General features: G+C 41.2%; 2 protein-coding genes across 2 annotated transcripts; one reads left to right on the plus strand and one right to left on the minus strand.

Annotated features, from left to right (window-relative positions):
* The first annotated feature begins 445 nt into the window (after positions 1 to 445).
* On the plus strand, positions 446 to 7165 carry rps6kl1 (ribosomal protein S6 kinase-like 1). The gene is made up of 12 exons (XM_058091238.2): positions 446 to 516; positions 888 to 1007; positions 1082 to 1276; positions 2213 to 2337; positions 2453 to 2545; positions 2641 to 2688; positions 3474 to 3606; positions 3685 to 5016; positions 5098 to 5187; positions 5321 to 5403; positions 6373 to 6468; positions 6548 to 7165. Exons 3-12 carry the CDS (start codon positions 1141 to 1143, stop codon positions 6656 to 6658), a joined length of 2247 nt encoding a protein of 748 aa, XP_057947221.2. The 5' UTR covers positions 446 to 516; positions 888 to 1007; positions 1082 to 1140; the 3' UTR covers positions 6659 to 7165.
* A 65-nt stretch (positions 7166 to 7230) lies between these two features.
* dlst (dihydrolipoamide S-succinyltransferase) lies at positions 7231 to 14737 on the minus strand. The gene is made up of 15 exons (XM_058091239.2): positions 14605 to 14737; positions 13002 to 13035; positions 12878 to 12917; positions 12668 to 12729; positions 12502 to 12576; positions 12363 to 12418; positions 12017 to 12125; positions 11087 to 11257; positions 10855 to 10940; positions 10669 to 10766; positions 9027 to 9157; positions 8606 to 8679; positions 8422 to 8505; positions 8162 to 8329; positions 7231 to 7826 (listed from the first exon to the last, which is right to left on the minus strand). Exons 1-15 carry the CDS (start codon positions 14665 to 14667, stop codon positions 7692 to 7694), a joined length of 1386 nt encoding a protein of 461 aa, XP_057947222.2. The 5' UTR covers positions 14668 to 14737; the 3' UTR covers positions 7231 to 7691.
* Between the last annotated feature and the right edge of the window lie 128 nt (positions 14738 to 14865).

Here is a 14865-nt window from a genome sequence, read left to right on the forward strand (position 1 = left end):
TTCCTGTTATATATGGTTACACACACACACACAACACACACACATACACATTTAAGTAATCTTTCCGGCCGGGTGGGGGATACATTTTGCACAAAAAAGCTCCTAGCTCCATCTGGTGTTTCGCACCATGTATGTAGGACTTCCACTATCAGTGAATGCCGAATAAAAATACATAGTTTGTCTTTCTATAGTGACATAATCTATTAGTAATATAAGAATACCATATTAGTAATAAATAGAGCTAGATTTGAAGTACAACATTGCTGTCGAAGTACAAGTCAATAAAAGGGTAGGGGAAACAAGGCAATAGCACTGTCCCTTTAAATCAACCAGCATCTGGCGAGAGGGGGAGGTGAGAGCTGCGCGTGAAATGGTACCCGTAAATGACATCATGCTTAGCCAATCAGAAGCCTAGCCTGTGGTTGTCTCCTCCTCCTCAGCTCCTCAGAGGAGTATGTTTTATTTGCTTGCTGGCTGGTGCTGATGCTGCTAAGTCACACGGCCTCATCACATCAGGTACGCTGTATTTAGATGTCATTGTTTTTAATGTGGCATACTTGGTGTATTTATTACGTTGCTATGTGTAGGTAATAGATGATAGGAGTGGAGGGTTTTTTTTTACATACATGATGCTGATTTCCTCAACATGGCTGTGAAGCTAGTGCTCAGTACATTCTAAAGAAAACGAGCTAGAGTTTATTTGACTATAATTACATATCCATAATCCAAATAATGTTGATGTTGATATTGCAGATGTGCTTTTTTGCTTAAATTTCTCTTAAAAATGAATGTTTAAGAGACATGTGTACAGTATAGTATACCAGCCTGTCTTCTTTCGCTTCCTGTCTGTACATTTGAAGGTTAACTCTTTGTTTCCACCGGTTCAGCCAAGCATGCTCTGTCATAGAGGCCTAAACCGGCACGTCACTGAAGGGGGACGAGGCACACCGAGCCCAGTGACACCAGCCAGAGATGTGTCCTGCTTTTCGTAGTACCGGGAAGAATCGGTGGGTGTCCAAGAAAACAATACCAAATAGTTACTCACATTTTGAATGACTTAAGATTCACTTCCTGTTTCAAGCTTAATGGATCTTGGCTGATCTAAATCCAGTACAGTACCGTACCCAAAACAAGGTGAGGATGGCAAAACGAGATTACTTGGTGGAGGCAGCCAAGCAGATCCGCATGGCTCTGGACAGCGAGGTCAACGAGGACTATGAGGCTGCTTTCAGTTATTATAAGAATGGTGTGGACTTACTGCTCAATGGGGTACAGTGTAAGTATTTATGTGCACAACTAGCATGCAATAGAATGCACATTATTTACATTTAGCATACATACTAGATTCCCCTTTTTGTGGGGGTTCCGTACAGGGACGACCAATGAATTGGGAAAATTGATAAGTCTATAAAATGTTTATTTTTGATCTAGGCTTCAATATGTTGTTATGCCCTGCAGTCGTGGGGGGCTATTTGATGCCCGTGGGCACCGCATTGGTGACCCCATGCGCTAGAAGCTAGCAGGCTAGTGTAGGTGTTTATGTGAGGTATATTTACAATAATATATGAACTTATAGACCATTGAAGCTGTGCTACCATAGCCAACCAAACGAATAAAGTGCAAAATCTCAACATCAGTGAAGCATAAAAACATAAACACGTACAAATTGTGGTACTTCGAATATGTGGTACAAGTACGCTGTACATATTTAGTGTAAATTATTGTCAGTTTATGGTGATTGACATGTGTTTTCTGCTGAAAAAAGTGACCAAAAAAAAGTTGCATGGCTGAGTCATGTATGCGCGTGGTCCACTCTATTTTGTTATGGTAATGGTTGAGTTTATTTCAAACTTAAATAACCAACTTACAATAAAAAAACATCACATTAATACTTCCACAATTCAACATGGTCGAAAAGGAGCCAGAAGAAGCAGAATTGTTTTTTGCTAAGTTAACATCTGTGCATTGCATTATAATGTTGACACTCTATGTTTGTGCAGTAGAGGACATGTGATAGGAACATATCAACTAGAAAAGATACAGGAAGTCCCAAATTAAAGTTTCCATCAAACATCATCAGCCGTTTCACAGCTGTGAAATATGCACACAAGCATCCAACATCCACAGGCTGGGGGCTCCTGGAAATCTTACATATAGTAATAATGAATATAAGTCTTTCATCCACATAGTCTGAATGGAGTTTGTCTTCCAGTGGACCCAAACAAGGAGCGTCGGGAGGCTGTGAAGAGGAAAACAACCCAGTATTTGAAGAGGGCAGAAGAAATCTTCATAACACATTTACAGCACAACCTGGGGAAGGGCAGCTCGCATTTAGGGGTAAGGACATCAACCTGCTTAGGTATTAAAAATACCTCTTTACTTATGCACGTTGAAACATCCTTTAAAGCAGGAGGCCTGTTATTTGTATGTATTTATTTTTTTTAATGACCAGGGCTACAGCAGTCTGAGATTCCGTCCTGTCAGACACTTGAGTTCTCCTGTAGAAGATCTGGAGATGTGTAAGGTGGTGGGCATCAGTGATAAGGTAAATGAATATATGATAATGCTTTTAGTGTGTTGAACTTTATTTTTATCAAGAAGATAAACATCATTAACAGATTTTTTTTTTCCATTGCGTAGGTCCTTGTTGTCCAAAGTATGGTGAATAAAGAAACTTTCATTGTAAAGGTGGGTGTTTTTCCGTTGAGTTGAAAGTAAAAAAAAACAAACAAAACTAATAACAATATTTAAAATTATATGTTAAGTTTATGTCTAGGGATTGATTGACATCTCCAGGGCGCCATGGTAGCTTTGGTTCCTTGGAGTTAGTTCCTTAGAGTTAGACTTCGAAAACCCCTGTAATAGAGCATGCTGGTGGGTTTGGTGTGGGGGCGTGTCAAGGAAAAATCCTTAAAAGTCATTGAGCAAAGATTATCAGTAATATTCTCTTAAAAACATTCATTAATTCATTTTCTACCGCTTATCCTCACAAGGGTCGCAGGGGGTGCTGGAGCCTATCCCAGCTGTCTTCGCCAGCCAATCACAGGGCACAAAATGGCTCTTTTGATAGTAAAGGTTGCCGACCCCTGAACTAGGGTATGCATGTCCTTAAAAAACGGCAGAGTGGTCCTGTCATATTTTACCTACATTAGCATTGTTTGGCTTTTGATTCAGGATTTTATTCATTCATTCATTCATTTTCTACCGCCTGGACTGGTGGCCAGCCAATCACAGGGCACATATAGACAAACAACCATTCACACTCACATTCATACCTATGGACAATTTGGAGTCGCCAATTAACCTAGCATGTTTTTGGAATGTGGGAGGAAACAGGAGTACCCGGAAAAAACCCACACATGCACGGGGAGAACGTGCAAACTCCTAGCTGTGAGGTCTGCGCGCTAACCACTTGTCCACCGTGCAACCCCTCTTAAAAACAACATCAAATTAGAGAATGTGTTTTTTTGAAGAGTCTGATGAAGTCCAGCTGGGAGAGCAGAGAGCAGCCAACCATCATCCCTCAAGGGGTTCCCTACATGGTGAAGCTGCTCAGGTATTACGTCAGCGAGGACGCCGTTTACCTCCATCTTGAGCATGTCAAAGGTCAGAAACAAGGGGCGTGTTTAAGTTTGGAGCATTGATAGTTTTGTAAACTTTCTCTTCTGGTTTGTTTTGTCCAAGGTGGGAGGCTTTTCTCCAAACTGCAAATGCTCAGAAAGGAGAGAGCCAAAGAACACCCAGAATGCATCTCTTCCGGCCAGCGCAACATGAAAATGAAGAGCAGCTACACTTCCCCGGCCATCTACTCAGACTACCAGCACAACACCGGCATGGAAAGCACTCCTCGGAAGCTCAGTGATGAGAGCCCGGATGTGGACGACCCAAGGACTTGGGATGAGACGCAGCAGCGTCTGGAGAGCTGTGGGACTCACTCCTACATCGAGGAGACGGGTTGCCTGCAGAACTCACGCTCCGCAGCGTCATTTTACACCAAACTGAAGCGTGTGACTCTATTATCAGGACCAGCAAGAACGCAGGTTAGCACGAGCATCCATCCACCAGCTCCTACTTTGTGTTTGCACGCATCTCAAACTCAGGACAAGCCCGCTCTTCCTCTGTCGTGTGCTCGTGTCAGCCATGCTCTGGATGCCATGTCGGGACTCCAGGACAGTAAAGCTGGAGTAGGACTATTAGAATGCAGCGTGGCGTTTGAAGTGGCTTGGAAAGCCGCTGATCCAGCACTTGGAGGTGAACAAGCAAACCCCTATGCAGTCACAGAGAGCAGCTTCAAGAGCAAACCTCACGCCAACCAGACCTCCATTACAAAAACAGAACCTCCAAACAGTGAAAGTCGTATGTTGAGCTCGTCTCCCGCCATTTTGCATCTGACACAACTCCACGGAATCAACACCGCCTTTCACCAAGCATCCATTTTAAGTGCGGCGGACGAGGTGACACACTTGGAGGCGAAGCAGGCCAGCAGCAGTCCCACCTCAGAGGAACGAAATGGAGTGGTGGTCCTCAGGAGCACAGACCAAGCGGTGTTCTCAGATAACAGGGAAGCGACGACCACTTCAGGGAGTTCCTGGCTTTTCTCTGCCAGGAAACAAGAGATGAAGCCCAGCGGGGAAACGGAACCGGTTGATGTGAGAGAAGGTGTAGAGGAAGCCTGTGAGATGCTCAGCCCAGGACAGGTGGCCCCACCTTCAGAGGGGTCCTTTTCTAGTTGGTACTCCCCTCGCCCCGTCGGAGCTCAAAAGAGGACAGAGGAATCATCAATGAGAACGGAAGGGCAAGCTGAGGACCAGATCATTGAGGTGGATGGATGGTGTCACCTACCTCGTATCCCGGTCAAATCCTCAGATAAGTCCGCCCACCGGGATTGTTGGGGGCTCCCAGAATCAGAGGTGCGTGTGTGGGGGGCTCAGATCCTTCTGGCCCTGGAGAGTCTTCATCAGCAGGGCATCATATGCCGGGATCTCAACCCCAGGAACGTGCTGCTTACCAGCAGTGGTGAGTGTCGGACAGAAAATGTTGCAATATGTTTCTTTTGTTGATTTATATTTGTATTTATATTATATTTATATTCCACAGGCAAAGTGTGTTTGACATTTTTTGGGCAGTGGAGTGAGGTTCAGTCAGAGATCGACACCAATACTATGGAACAAATGTACTGTGCTCCAGGTAACATTATCAACCTTGTGTGGCCTGCCCTCTTGTGGCCATACGTATTCATTACAAGCAATGATTGTGGTTTAGTGTAGATTAAAAATGGAATATAATCATAAAAACACAGTGAAATGTGGTCTGCCAACAGAAATCGGTGGTGTATCCAGAGTCTCTGAAGCTTGTGATTGGTGGAGTCTTGGAGTTTTGTTGTTTGAACTTCTCACAGGAATGGTAGGAGAAAGACACAACATTATCATAACTTTTTAATATGCGGCCCCTATTGTGTTAGGTATTTATTTAACCCGGTCAGGTTGTTTTCTTGAAATATATTCGTAATGAAAACATGTTATAATTTCATATTACAGGTATTCCTCAAAAAACATGTTTTTAATATCATGTCATTCACATTTTTAACTTATCTTTTATACATTAAAAATAATTGTTTTTGTGTTACTACCCCAGCCTTCCATAAGTGGGTCAAAAATGACCCGGTCAGGTTGTCTTGAAATATCTTTGTAATGAAAAAATGTAATCATTTCATATTCCAAGTATTCCTCAAAAAACATGTTTTTAATATCATGCCATTCACATTTTTAACTTATCTTTTATACATGTTAAGAAATTTTTGTTTTTTTGTTACTACCCCAATAAGTGGGTCAAAAATGACCCGGTCAGGTTGTTTTCTTGAAATATCTTTTAATGAATGATCATTTCATATTCCAGGTATTCCTCAAAAAACATATTTTTGATACCATGCCATTCACATTTTTAACTTACCTTTATGCAATCCTCACACTTTCTACTGTTGTATGGGGTCATTTTCTTTTTTAAAAGATGGAAAAAAGTGAAAAATTAAGATGTTTCTAACATGAAATAATTCTTGTGTGGTCTTAAATATAATACTAAATATCATATCATATCAATATCATGTCATTTTTGATCCACTTATGGAAGAATGTAGGGTCCAGTCACTCGTGCATGTAAGGGTTAACAGTTTTTTGGGGTCGTGGAAAATACGAAACCACCTGTCTGAATGATGCTGCGTAGTTTTCATCTTTTTATTCACCTATACATTTAATATTAGTTTATTTTGCTTTCAATGTAAATCTTTATCATCTACTGTATGTGTGTATATATAGAGGTACACCCCAAATGATGTATGCCATGGTAAAATGAGTGAGTTTGATGTTGTGCCTTCAGCCCCTATGGCAGCTCCACCCAGCAGGAATTACCTCCCACACACAGTTGCTCATCCCGGACCACCTGAGCACTGCAGCTGCATCCCTGCTTACCGAGGTGAGCAACACAGCTATCTCTTTGAAAGCAGATTACAGTAAACATATTTGGTTGTAAATGTACCGTTCTACTTCTACAGTTGCTTCAGTTTGATGCCGGCTATCGCCTGGGGTCTGGAGGTGGAGGTGTGAGTGACATCAAGTGTCATCCCTTCTTCAGTAGTGTCTCCTGGAAAGCCATGAACTGCTAGCTCATCCTGTTTCATGGAGATTAGCATCCTGACATGCGTCCATCCTGGGTGCAGCACCAGGGCTTGGTGTCTTTGTGTGCTTCCCAAAGAAAAATGATCACAGTAAGTGATGATGGAACGACCAAGTACCGCCAACATTATCCTAATAGAGGTTTACTTAACATATCAGAATATTTTGACTTTTTGATTGATAATTTTGTATATCTATGCTTATCTGCTCCTCACCAAGCATGAAAAAAACTTGTAAGACTGACAATCTTTGAGGTCTGAATGAGTATCAGGCAACAAATGACATAATACTGTCATTATCACACCACCTTTGTACACTTCCTGGAATACTTATTGCCTGAAGACAAACCAAAACAAAAACATTTTGGTAGCGTGTGGGTTATTTAGTATTTCCAATAAACTGTAAGGTAAGATGTCAACACTATGCAGAAATATACTAGTAGTTTCCATGCATACAGTATGTAAAACATAGTAACATTTATAGCAATTAAACTGAAATTTGCCACCGAATGTTTTTGTGTTGTTTTACTGATGAAACAGGTAAAACTCACACAATACACATATCCAGTAATGTAGATTTTATTGTTTAAAAGGTTTTTTTTTCTTAAATAGCATAACATAAAGAGAAATTTCCCACATTGTTTTTAATTCTTAGGTTTGGACATTTTTCTTGGTTTCAACGCATCCTCGTTGTTTCCCCCCAAAATTAAGAAGTGCCACCATGATGTTTAATCTAGAATTGACATCCCACAGTAAGCTGTACATTTTTGTCTGTAGAAAATTACACATCGTGCACATTTGCTTCGAATATACTATATGATCTCAAGACCAGAAACTGCGACAGCCTCAGACAGTACCGAACCCTTTTACCACGGCCAACCTTATATTGCACAACCCAACTCTTTAGCAGAAAACATAATAAAATAAACCCATGTCTTATAGTTTTGAGTAATGTTCAGTAGGTGGGTACAGCCACTGGTTGTGTGAGGGTGGTTTGGTTGGTTGGGCCTGGAGCTGAGGGGGCTCACATGTCGAGGAGTAGCACCCTGGGGTCCTCCACCACACTCTTGATCTTGCGCAGGAAGGTGACAGCCTCTCTTCCATCAACGAGGCGATGATCGTATGTCAGTGCGACGTACATCATTGGACGGATCTCCACCTGCGCAATCATGAAAAATGTTGAAAGAAAATTTTAATTGGTTGTAGTTCATTTAAGTAGGTCACTGCAATAAAAACAATATTTGTTCAGTTGACAAAAAATTGAATGTTAAACTTATGTGATAAACAGAGTACTGTATGCTCAACTAAGTGCTAATACAATTATTAGCACTTTTTCTGTATGTGGCACTCTGGTTTACTGTATACAATTCCTAATTAAGGCTTCACCCAGTGGCAAGACGTGGTACTGCAGTATCCTTTAAGTAGTAAGGAACTATTTTTGTATCATTCCAAAAAAATGTTTAGGTTCGAATAGAAAGTACAGAAGGCACACACCTTCCCAGCCACTGCCACAGGTCTGTCAAAGATGCCATGCATGCCCAAAATAGCAGACTGAGGTGGGTTGATGATGGGAGTGCCGAACATGGACCCAAACACGCCGCCATTGCTGATCGTGAAGGTTCCTCCGTCCATGTCTTCAACGGCCAGCTCATTGTTGCGGGCCTACAAACACATATACACACACAATCACTTCTAAATAACACTAGATGGAGTATTACACTGGTTTTTTTAATATGCATGTTAAAAATACTAACCTTTTCACCCAGCATGTTGATGGTCTTCTCAATGTCGGCAAAATTCATTTCCTCGACATTCCTGATCACTGGAACGACCAAACCCTTAGGGAGAAGTCACATGGATTTGATCAATTTCGCTGAGCATAACACACACACACACACACACACACACACACACACACGCACACTACACTTGTCTTACCTTGGGAGTGGCCACAGCCACACTGATGTCTACATAGTCCCTGTACACAATCTCTTTGGTTGTGTCATCAATTACTGGAAAAGAAAATAGCACAAATACATCATCAGCAAAACAATTTGCTATTAAATATGCATTTTCCTTTTTCATAAAAGTAGAAGGGGAAGACCCTCTTAGACTATTACAATGAATTGAAAAAAAGAGTCTTGCAGACCACCGCTGCTTCTCTGTGGTTGTCTAAGTAGGGCAGTCACGAAAAGGTGCAGTGAATACATCTGATGGAAGTAAATGGTGGTTTTGAGGTTTAGCACTGAGAGACACCCACAAGTCAACTTAGACATTACTGTGCAGCACATGTACAGACGGGAGAGTCAAATGCGACCATAGCGTGATGCCTGTCAGTCCTTTGTGGTGAAAACTATACCTGCATTGACAGCAGGTTGGTCAGTGAGAGCATAGGCAGCAGCCTTCACGAATGCAGACATGAAGCCCAACTTGATGTTGTGCTTTTTCAGGAAGGCATCTTTGTAAGTCTTCCTCATCTCTGAGATGTTGCTGCGGACGAAATGGCAGGGAAAGGCAGTGCATTAGAATGACATTTATTGGGTTTGTACACACTTTCAAGTCCGCATTTAAGCACTTTACTTACCTTCGAAGAGTATTGTCAATTCACGTTTCAATGAATACAATTTTACGCTTACTTATTCAATCCTCATTTGCAAATTTCAAATATCAACTTAAAGCAGTAACTTTCAATAAATATCACATCTACTCAATAACTAGTTTTTAATTGGCCATGAATAATTTTGCATGCAACTGTACCAAATATCTTTATTTTAGCTTATTTTATGGCACTGTGCAACAAAGCACTAGCAAAACAAGAGGGTATGAAATGATAAGTAGCCATGTCTTTCAAAATGTGCCATTCATCTAAAATAGGCTGCTTAATAAAAATAAAATAAACCACTATAAAGCACATAAAGATACCTTTCCCACATAAACCCATCAGAAGAGGGCCAAATGAAAAGGAAAAGACCCTGATTACAATTTCAAGCACAAAAGCTGAGAATGGAAACATAGGAAGTCAAGTAGAGGTTTCAAACCCAAATGTATTATAAGTAAACAAAGCCTCATAATTCTGATCTTGGGAATATAATACTCAAATGGAAAACTGATCTGATAATGCATTAACAACAATTTTAACTATTTTGCCAATCATTTTTGAAATCAGTTGTAGGTGCAAAGCCGGAGGTTACGTTCAGTTAAAAACGTAATGAACACAGAAAGCTATTCAGATTGTCCAGCTTATCATTTTACCTTTGCTCATTTTTCACTTTTATCTTTCTTTTTAATTGTTTGTTTTCCTGCCTGTAACCCCGTCAAAGCTCTAGGGTTTCTCTTTTAACACAATAACCGCGTCCCAAGACACAGACTCTCTGAGAAAGGAGAGAAGAAGTGATAAAAATCTTCACTTTCTGGAGCCTGTAAATCTTATTGGGCTGTCATAAAAGCCCATATCGGCAGCCCTTCCACTGAGAGCGCAGGTCTCTGCGGGCCCCCGTCAATGCTGCCGCCTCACTCCCTGACCACCTTCTTCGGCTCCAGATGAGCCCTAGACTGGGAAGTCTTCCTCCAGACCGTCAATGTCAATCGAATTAGGATACATGCAAAAGCCTGAATAGCTGAAAGCTGACACCACACATTTGCGGGGGAAAGAAATCCTCAAAGTGTCTTCTTGAACGCAGGGGGCGAGTGTGGACACTAACATCTCCTTTTAAATTAATAAAACACGTTTTAACATTTCTTATCTTTGCTTTAGATGGAATTATGACCAAATATTTACATTCCAGTGTTTCAGGGAGGGATCGCATTTCAAAAAGCTTTTTCTACTGGGCTGATTTCAATCTATAACCATTTACGAAGTATCAGCTGAGCTTACAAACATACACAAGTGCACTTTTGCACTTAGAAAATGGTTGGAATTCTCCAATATGCAAATACTTGGATTGCAAAGGTAGAAGAGTGAATAAACAATGGTGTAGGTCAACTAATTTTGAGTCACTTACCTCATGTCAATCTCATTGAAGGTAGTCAACATGGCGCAGGTGTTTTGGGCTTCCTTCAGTCTCTGGGCAATTCTCAGTCTCATGCGGTTCATCTTAACCTAAATTATTGAAGACAGAATGGGGAGTTTTGGTATACAGTTCTTATTCTGTTATTAGCCTTCACAATTACGTTGAGGTGTTGTTTACCCTGCTCTCTGTGCGGGCTGCTTTTGCGCCTCCATCTGCAGGAGCTGCAATTGTAATGGGAGCAGCAGTGGGCTTGATGGCTGAGACTGAACAAGACAGGAGACAGTTAGCGCCACTGGTGTCAATAAAAGAGCTGCTGCCCACAGTACCAAACAGCGATTATTCATGCATACTTGAGGTTGAGAGCACAGACGTCAGGGACAACATTTCACACATAACATGTGCCACTAACCTGGTTTGGTATCCATAGCGTGTGCTGGCACCGGTGGCACAGGGGGCATTGTGGAGGGAATGGGGCCCGCGGTTGATGGGGGAGGTGGGGGAGCAGAAGGTGGGGGAGGAGCTGCAGCAGCCGGGGCTGGGGCCTCAGCTTTTGGTGCTTCCGCAGCTTTAGGAGCCCCAGCTACAAACAAAAAGTGTTAAGTATATAATTTAAAAGTACAATAATGTGGGCCATCTAAACTATGAATGCCCCTAAAGCCATATACTGTATTTCAATTAACTGGGGAGGGTGGGTGGAGAATAATATACCCAAACACCAGTACCACAGCCATCTTGTTTTACAAAGTGTTCCACAATACATATACTACAATGGACAGCCGCATTAATACGGCGTCAGAGAGAGCAAAGATGTGATTTTGTGATTGTCCAGTACATATGGTAAATTAACTTGACTTGACAAAAGCTGTGCGATGAGGTCTGATTTTTTTTTTTTCGAGGAGGCATTTTTGTCACACAAATGTTTCAAATGCATATTTTGAGAATCCAAACTCTTTGTTTAAGTAACCACAATGGTTACTGGTTATTCTGCATTATTCGTTAGTAGTGTCTTGTCGTCCTCTACATATTATATAGCTGTTACGTTCTATGACAGCCTTTGTTGTTACTCTGCTTGTTCAGTAAAGAGTTACCTTCTTCTCACAGAACTTTTGAGTGGCGCAGCAAAAGCTGGGTTATGTTGTAATCTTGGCAATTTTACGTAGTTTGTGCTACATTGGCTTTTAATAAAGGGAAGATCTTGATACAGATATCACATTCTGATATACTGATAATATTGACAATCCTAATTTTTACACAAGGTTCAAATGTAAAATGCCTTTACCGTTAATCAAAAGGTTCTGTTGTTCTGAAACAAATGTTAGTTGAATTCAGAAATACATACCTCCCTTTCGAAGCTTGAAGAGAGGAGTTCCACCTTCAACTTTCCCTCCATCAGGAACCAAAAGCTCCTCAATAACTCCAGAAGCAGGTGAAGGAACCTGAACAGATGTCTAGCGCAAAGAAAAAAAAATTTACACTGCCGTACACTTTACAACCAAGTGTCATTTATTCAGCTTTGGCCCATGAAAATATATAATGAAATATTGGCAGAAATGTGAGGGATGTATCCACTTTTGTGAGGTTCTGCATTTAGGGTAAATTGAAATGTAACAAACAATCAAATCAATTGTGTCCTTTTAAAGCTTTCATTCACTGCATATGAGTTATGACAAATACCGTGCTTTTACCTTATCAGTTTCTATTTCACACACCACCTCATCCTCCGAGACAGTGTCCCCAACGGCTGTTGAAAGAGACGTTTGTTTCAAGATCAAAATGGCAGCTATCTGAAGCAGCTAGTACGTCGCTGAGGATAAAATGAATTACCTTTTTCCCACCTCACATCCCCCTCTGTAACAGACTCTGCAAAGGCAGGGGTCTTGATGGTGACGACTTCATCTCCTGAAGCACAAAGACAATTGGCAATACATTCCTAATTGGTGACATTACGCTGCGCTCTAAGTTGTATGGAGGAAAAAAAAAAAAAACATACTGAAGGCAACAGAAGTCCTGAAGTACTGTATCTGGAAGACACTGGCGCGAGGATCAGATTTGCTTTAGAGAAAAAAAATATATACATTTATGTCTAAAATGCCACAGATATGAATTTAATTAACAATGTGAATAAATGAAGAGCAAAATAGTTGCTTTCAAAGTTTATTTGCCTCTACAGGCAGTGTTTAAAGTCAGTGTGCACCCTTACATAGTGTTCTTGACGGTGACAGGGTAGCTAGTTGATATAGCTGTGAAGGAAAAGGACAAGAAGCTGAAATAATTTTCCTATCCAAAACACTTGACAATGAATGGTGGAATAGTGAAACACGTACCTGCTGCAGCACGGCGAGTCAACGCATTATTTCCCTAGACAAACACAAGGCACAGCCAAAAAATAGACAAAATAACAATGTACATGTGAATAGAAGAAATAGACGACCACATGCTACCAAAAGTGAACATATCGTGCTTTCCTAAACTTTCCCAGTAGAATTTAGTACTGTGTTACATTTTTATGGTTTTTCAGATGTGCCGCTATCTTAGAAAAGCTCTGCTTCTTCATATTGAATAGTGCAACTGTAAACCTGAGATATACTCCAAAGTAAGGGTGTCTTGCATGTTCAAAATAAACAAAAAACAAAATAGAAGCACTTCATCCTTGCATAGAGGTCCTCTTCCATTTGCAAGAGACAGTGTGAACCCGGAAATAAATAGCACAACATGTAACAGGTAAGTAAACACAACAACAACAATGTACTACCATTCCATGAGGGCAAGAAAACTAAGCACTAACAACAAACACCTAATGTTAACTATTATTTAAGTGTTAAGAGCCTGCAAAGCATGCTGGGTGGTACAGCGGCAACTCCCTTGGTCGCTACAATAAAATGATACATTAGATGAACAATGCATACATTTGGGCTGCAACAAATTGTTGACTGACAAGCGACATAATTGAAAATATTGATCATACAATTACAAATAGTTCATGTTTACATATTTACTCCTATAGGTAAATGATTAGTAGAGTCTCTATCCAATATTGATGTCAGATATCACGCCGATGTCAGCGGGAAAAAGATTATATTGGCCTGTATCTAATAAAAAATTGTGGTTTACAATACTGGGTCAAATGTCTGAATGGACTTATTTACTGCAATACATGAGGTATGTCCAAAACTGGATGTGACAGGTTATGTAACATTATCTAGTCATCGTTAGAGTTGTCAGTTAGGAATGGGGTAATCACCAGGAATAGGACCCTATGTGAAAGGTCACATGAAGAGAGACCCCCCCACCTCAAGACAGTCAAACTTGGATTACCTGCAATAATTTGAGCAGCAACTGCTTGCAAGTAAGAAGCGGAAATGAAAATTAATTTAGCCTGTTGAATTCAAGGCGGATTCACAAACAAGCATTCGCCCACTTCTAAATATAATGCTTGTTATCATGTGATATATTTGCACCCCCGTTCTGATTTTAAAGCGCATACGTACATTCCACAGGATATATCTGGGTCCAATTTCACAGCTAACCTAATGAACGCGCTACAAAAAAACATCTAAATTAGGTGAGCTAGCAATAGCATACCAGTACTCGTTAGCTAGCTAGGTAGTAATATAAAGTTTATGAATACTTTGATGGCATTGTTGCGTTTAAAGAAAGAACGCCTCGAAGCGACAATAGCAACCACTTGCATTAATAGCAATGTTGTGGAATATACTGCGAGTGCACTCGAGACTTAACAGGCAAAGTGTCATTCTGTCCTTGGCTCACAATGTTACGGCCTGTTCCGTGGCCTATGGTAAGTATGAGCTAATGCTAATGCTAGCGGTGACAGAAGTTCAACCACCGCCCGCAGCCATGGGCAAACACAGCAAGTGATTCCAACCGAGGGCATCAAGTAAACTGTTTTATTCGTGCTGTTTTGCCTACCTGGCGGATGGCAGACAGGGAGCGACCAATATTCCTGGACAAACACCGGGAATGGGATAGCATGGTGGCTGTGTGACAGCAGCCTGACAACCGAAAGGGAGCGGGTCACGGCTACAGGCTGGAATGGCGGAAGTGCCGTGGGACAAACCAAGTGCACTAAACTGATAGGGGGGAGCTTCGCATATGGACTCTTCTGACCCCCAAAACATATCTGGTACTGTAATTCAGTCAACGCATCACTACAAACAAATACAATAGATA

The sequence above is a fragment of the Doryrhamphus excisus genome, linkage group LG14 (genome assembly GCF_037039965.1).
Source record: "Doryrhamphus excisus strain RoL-2023G ecotype Guam linkage group LG14, RoL_Dexc_Guam_v1.1, whole genome shotgun sequence".
Classification (NCBI taxonomy): Eukaryota; Metazoa; Chordata; class Actinopteri; order Syngnathiformes; family Syngnathidae; genus Doryrhamphus; species Doryrhamphus excisus.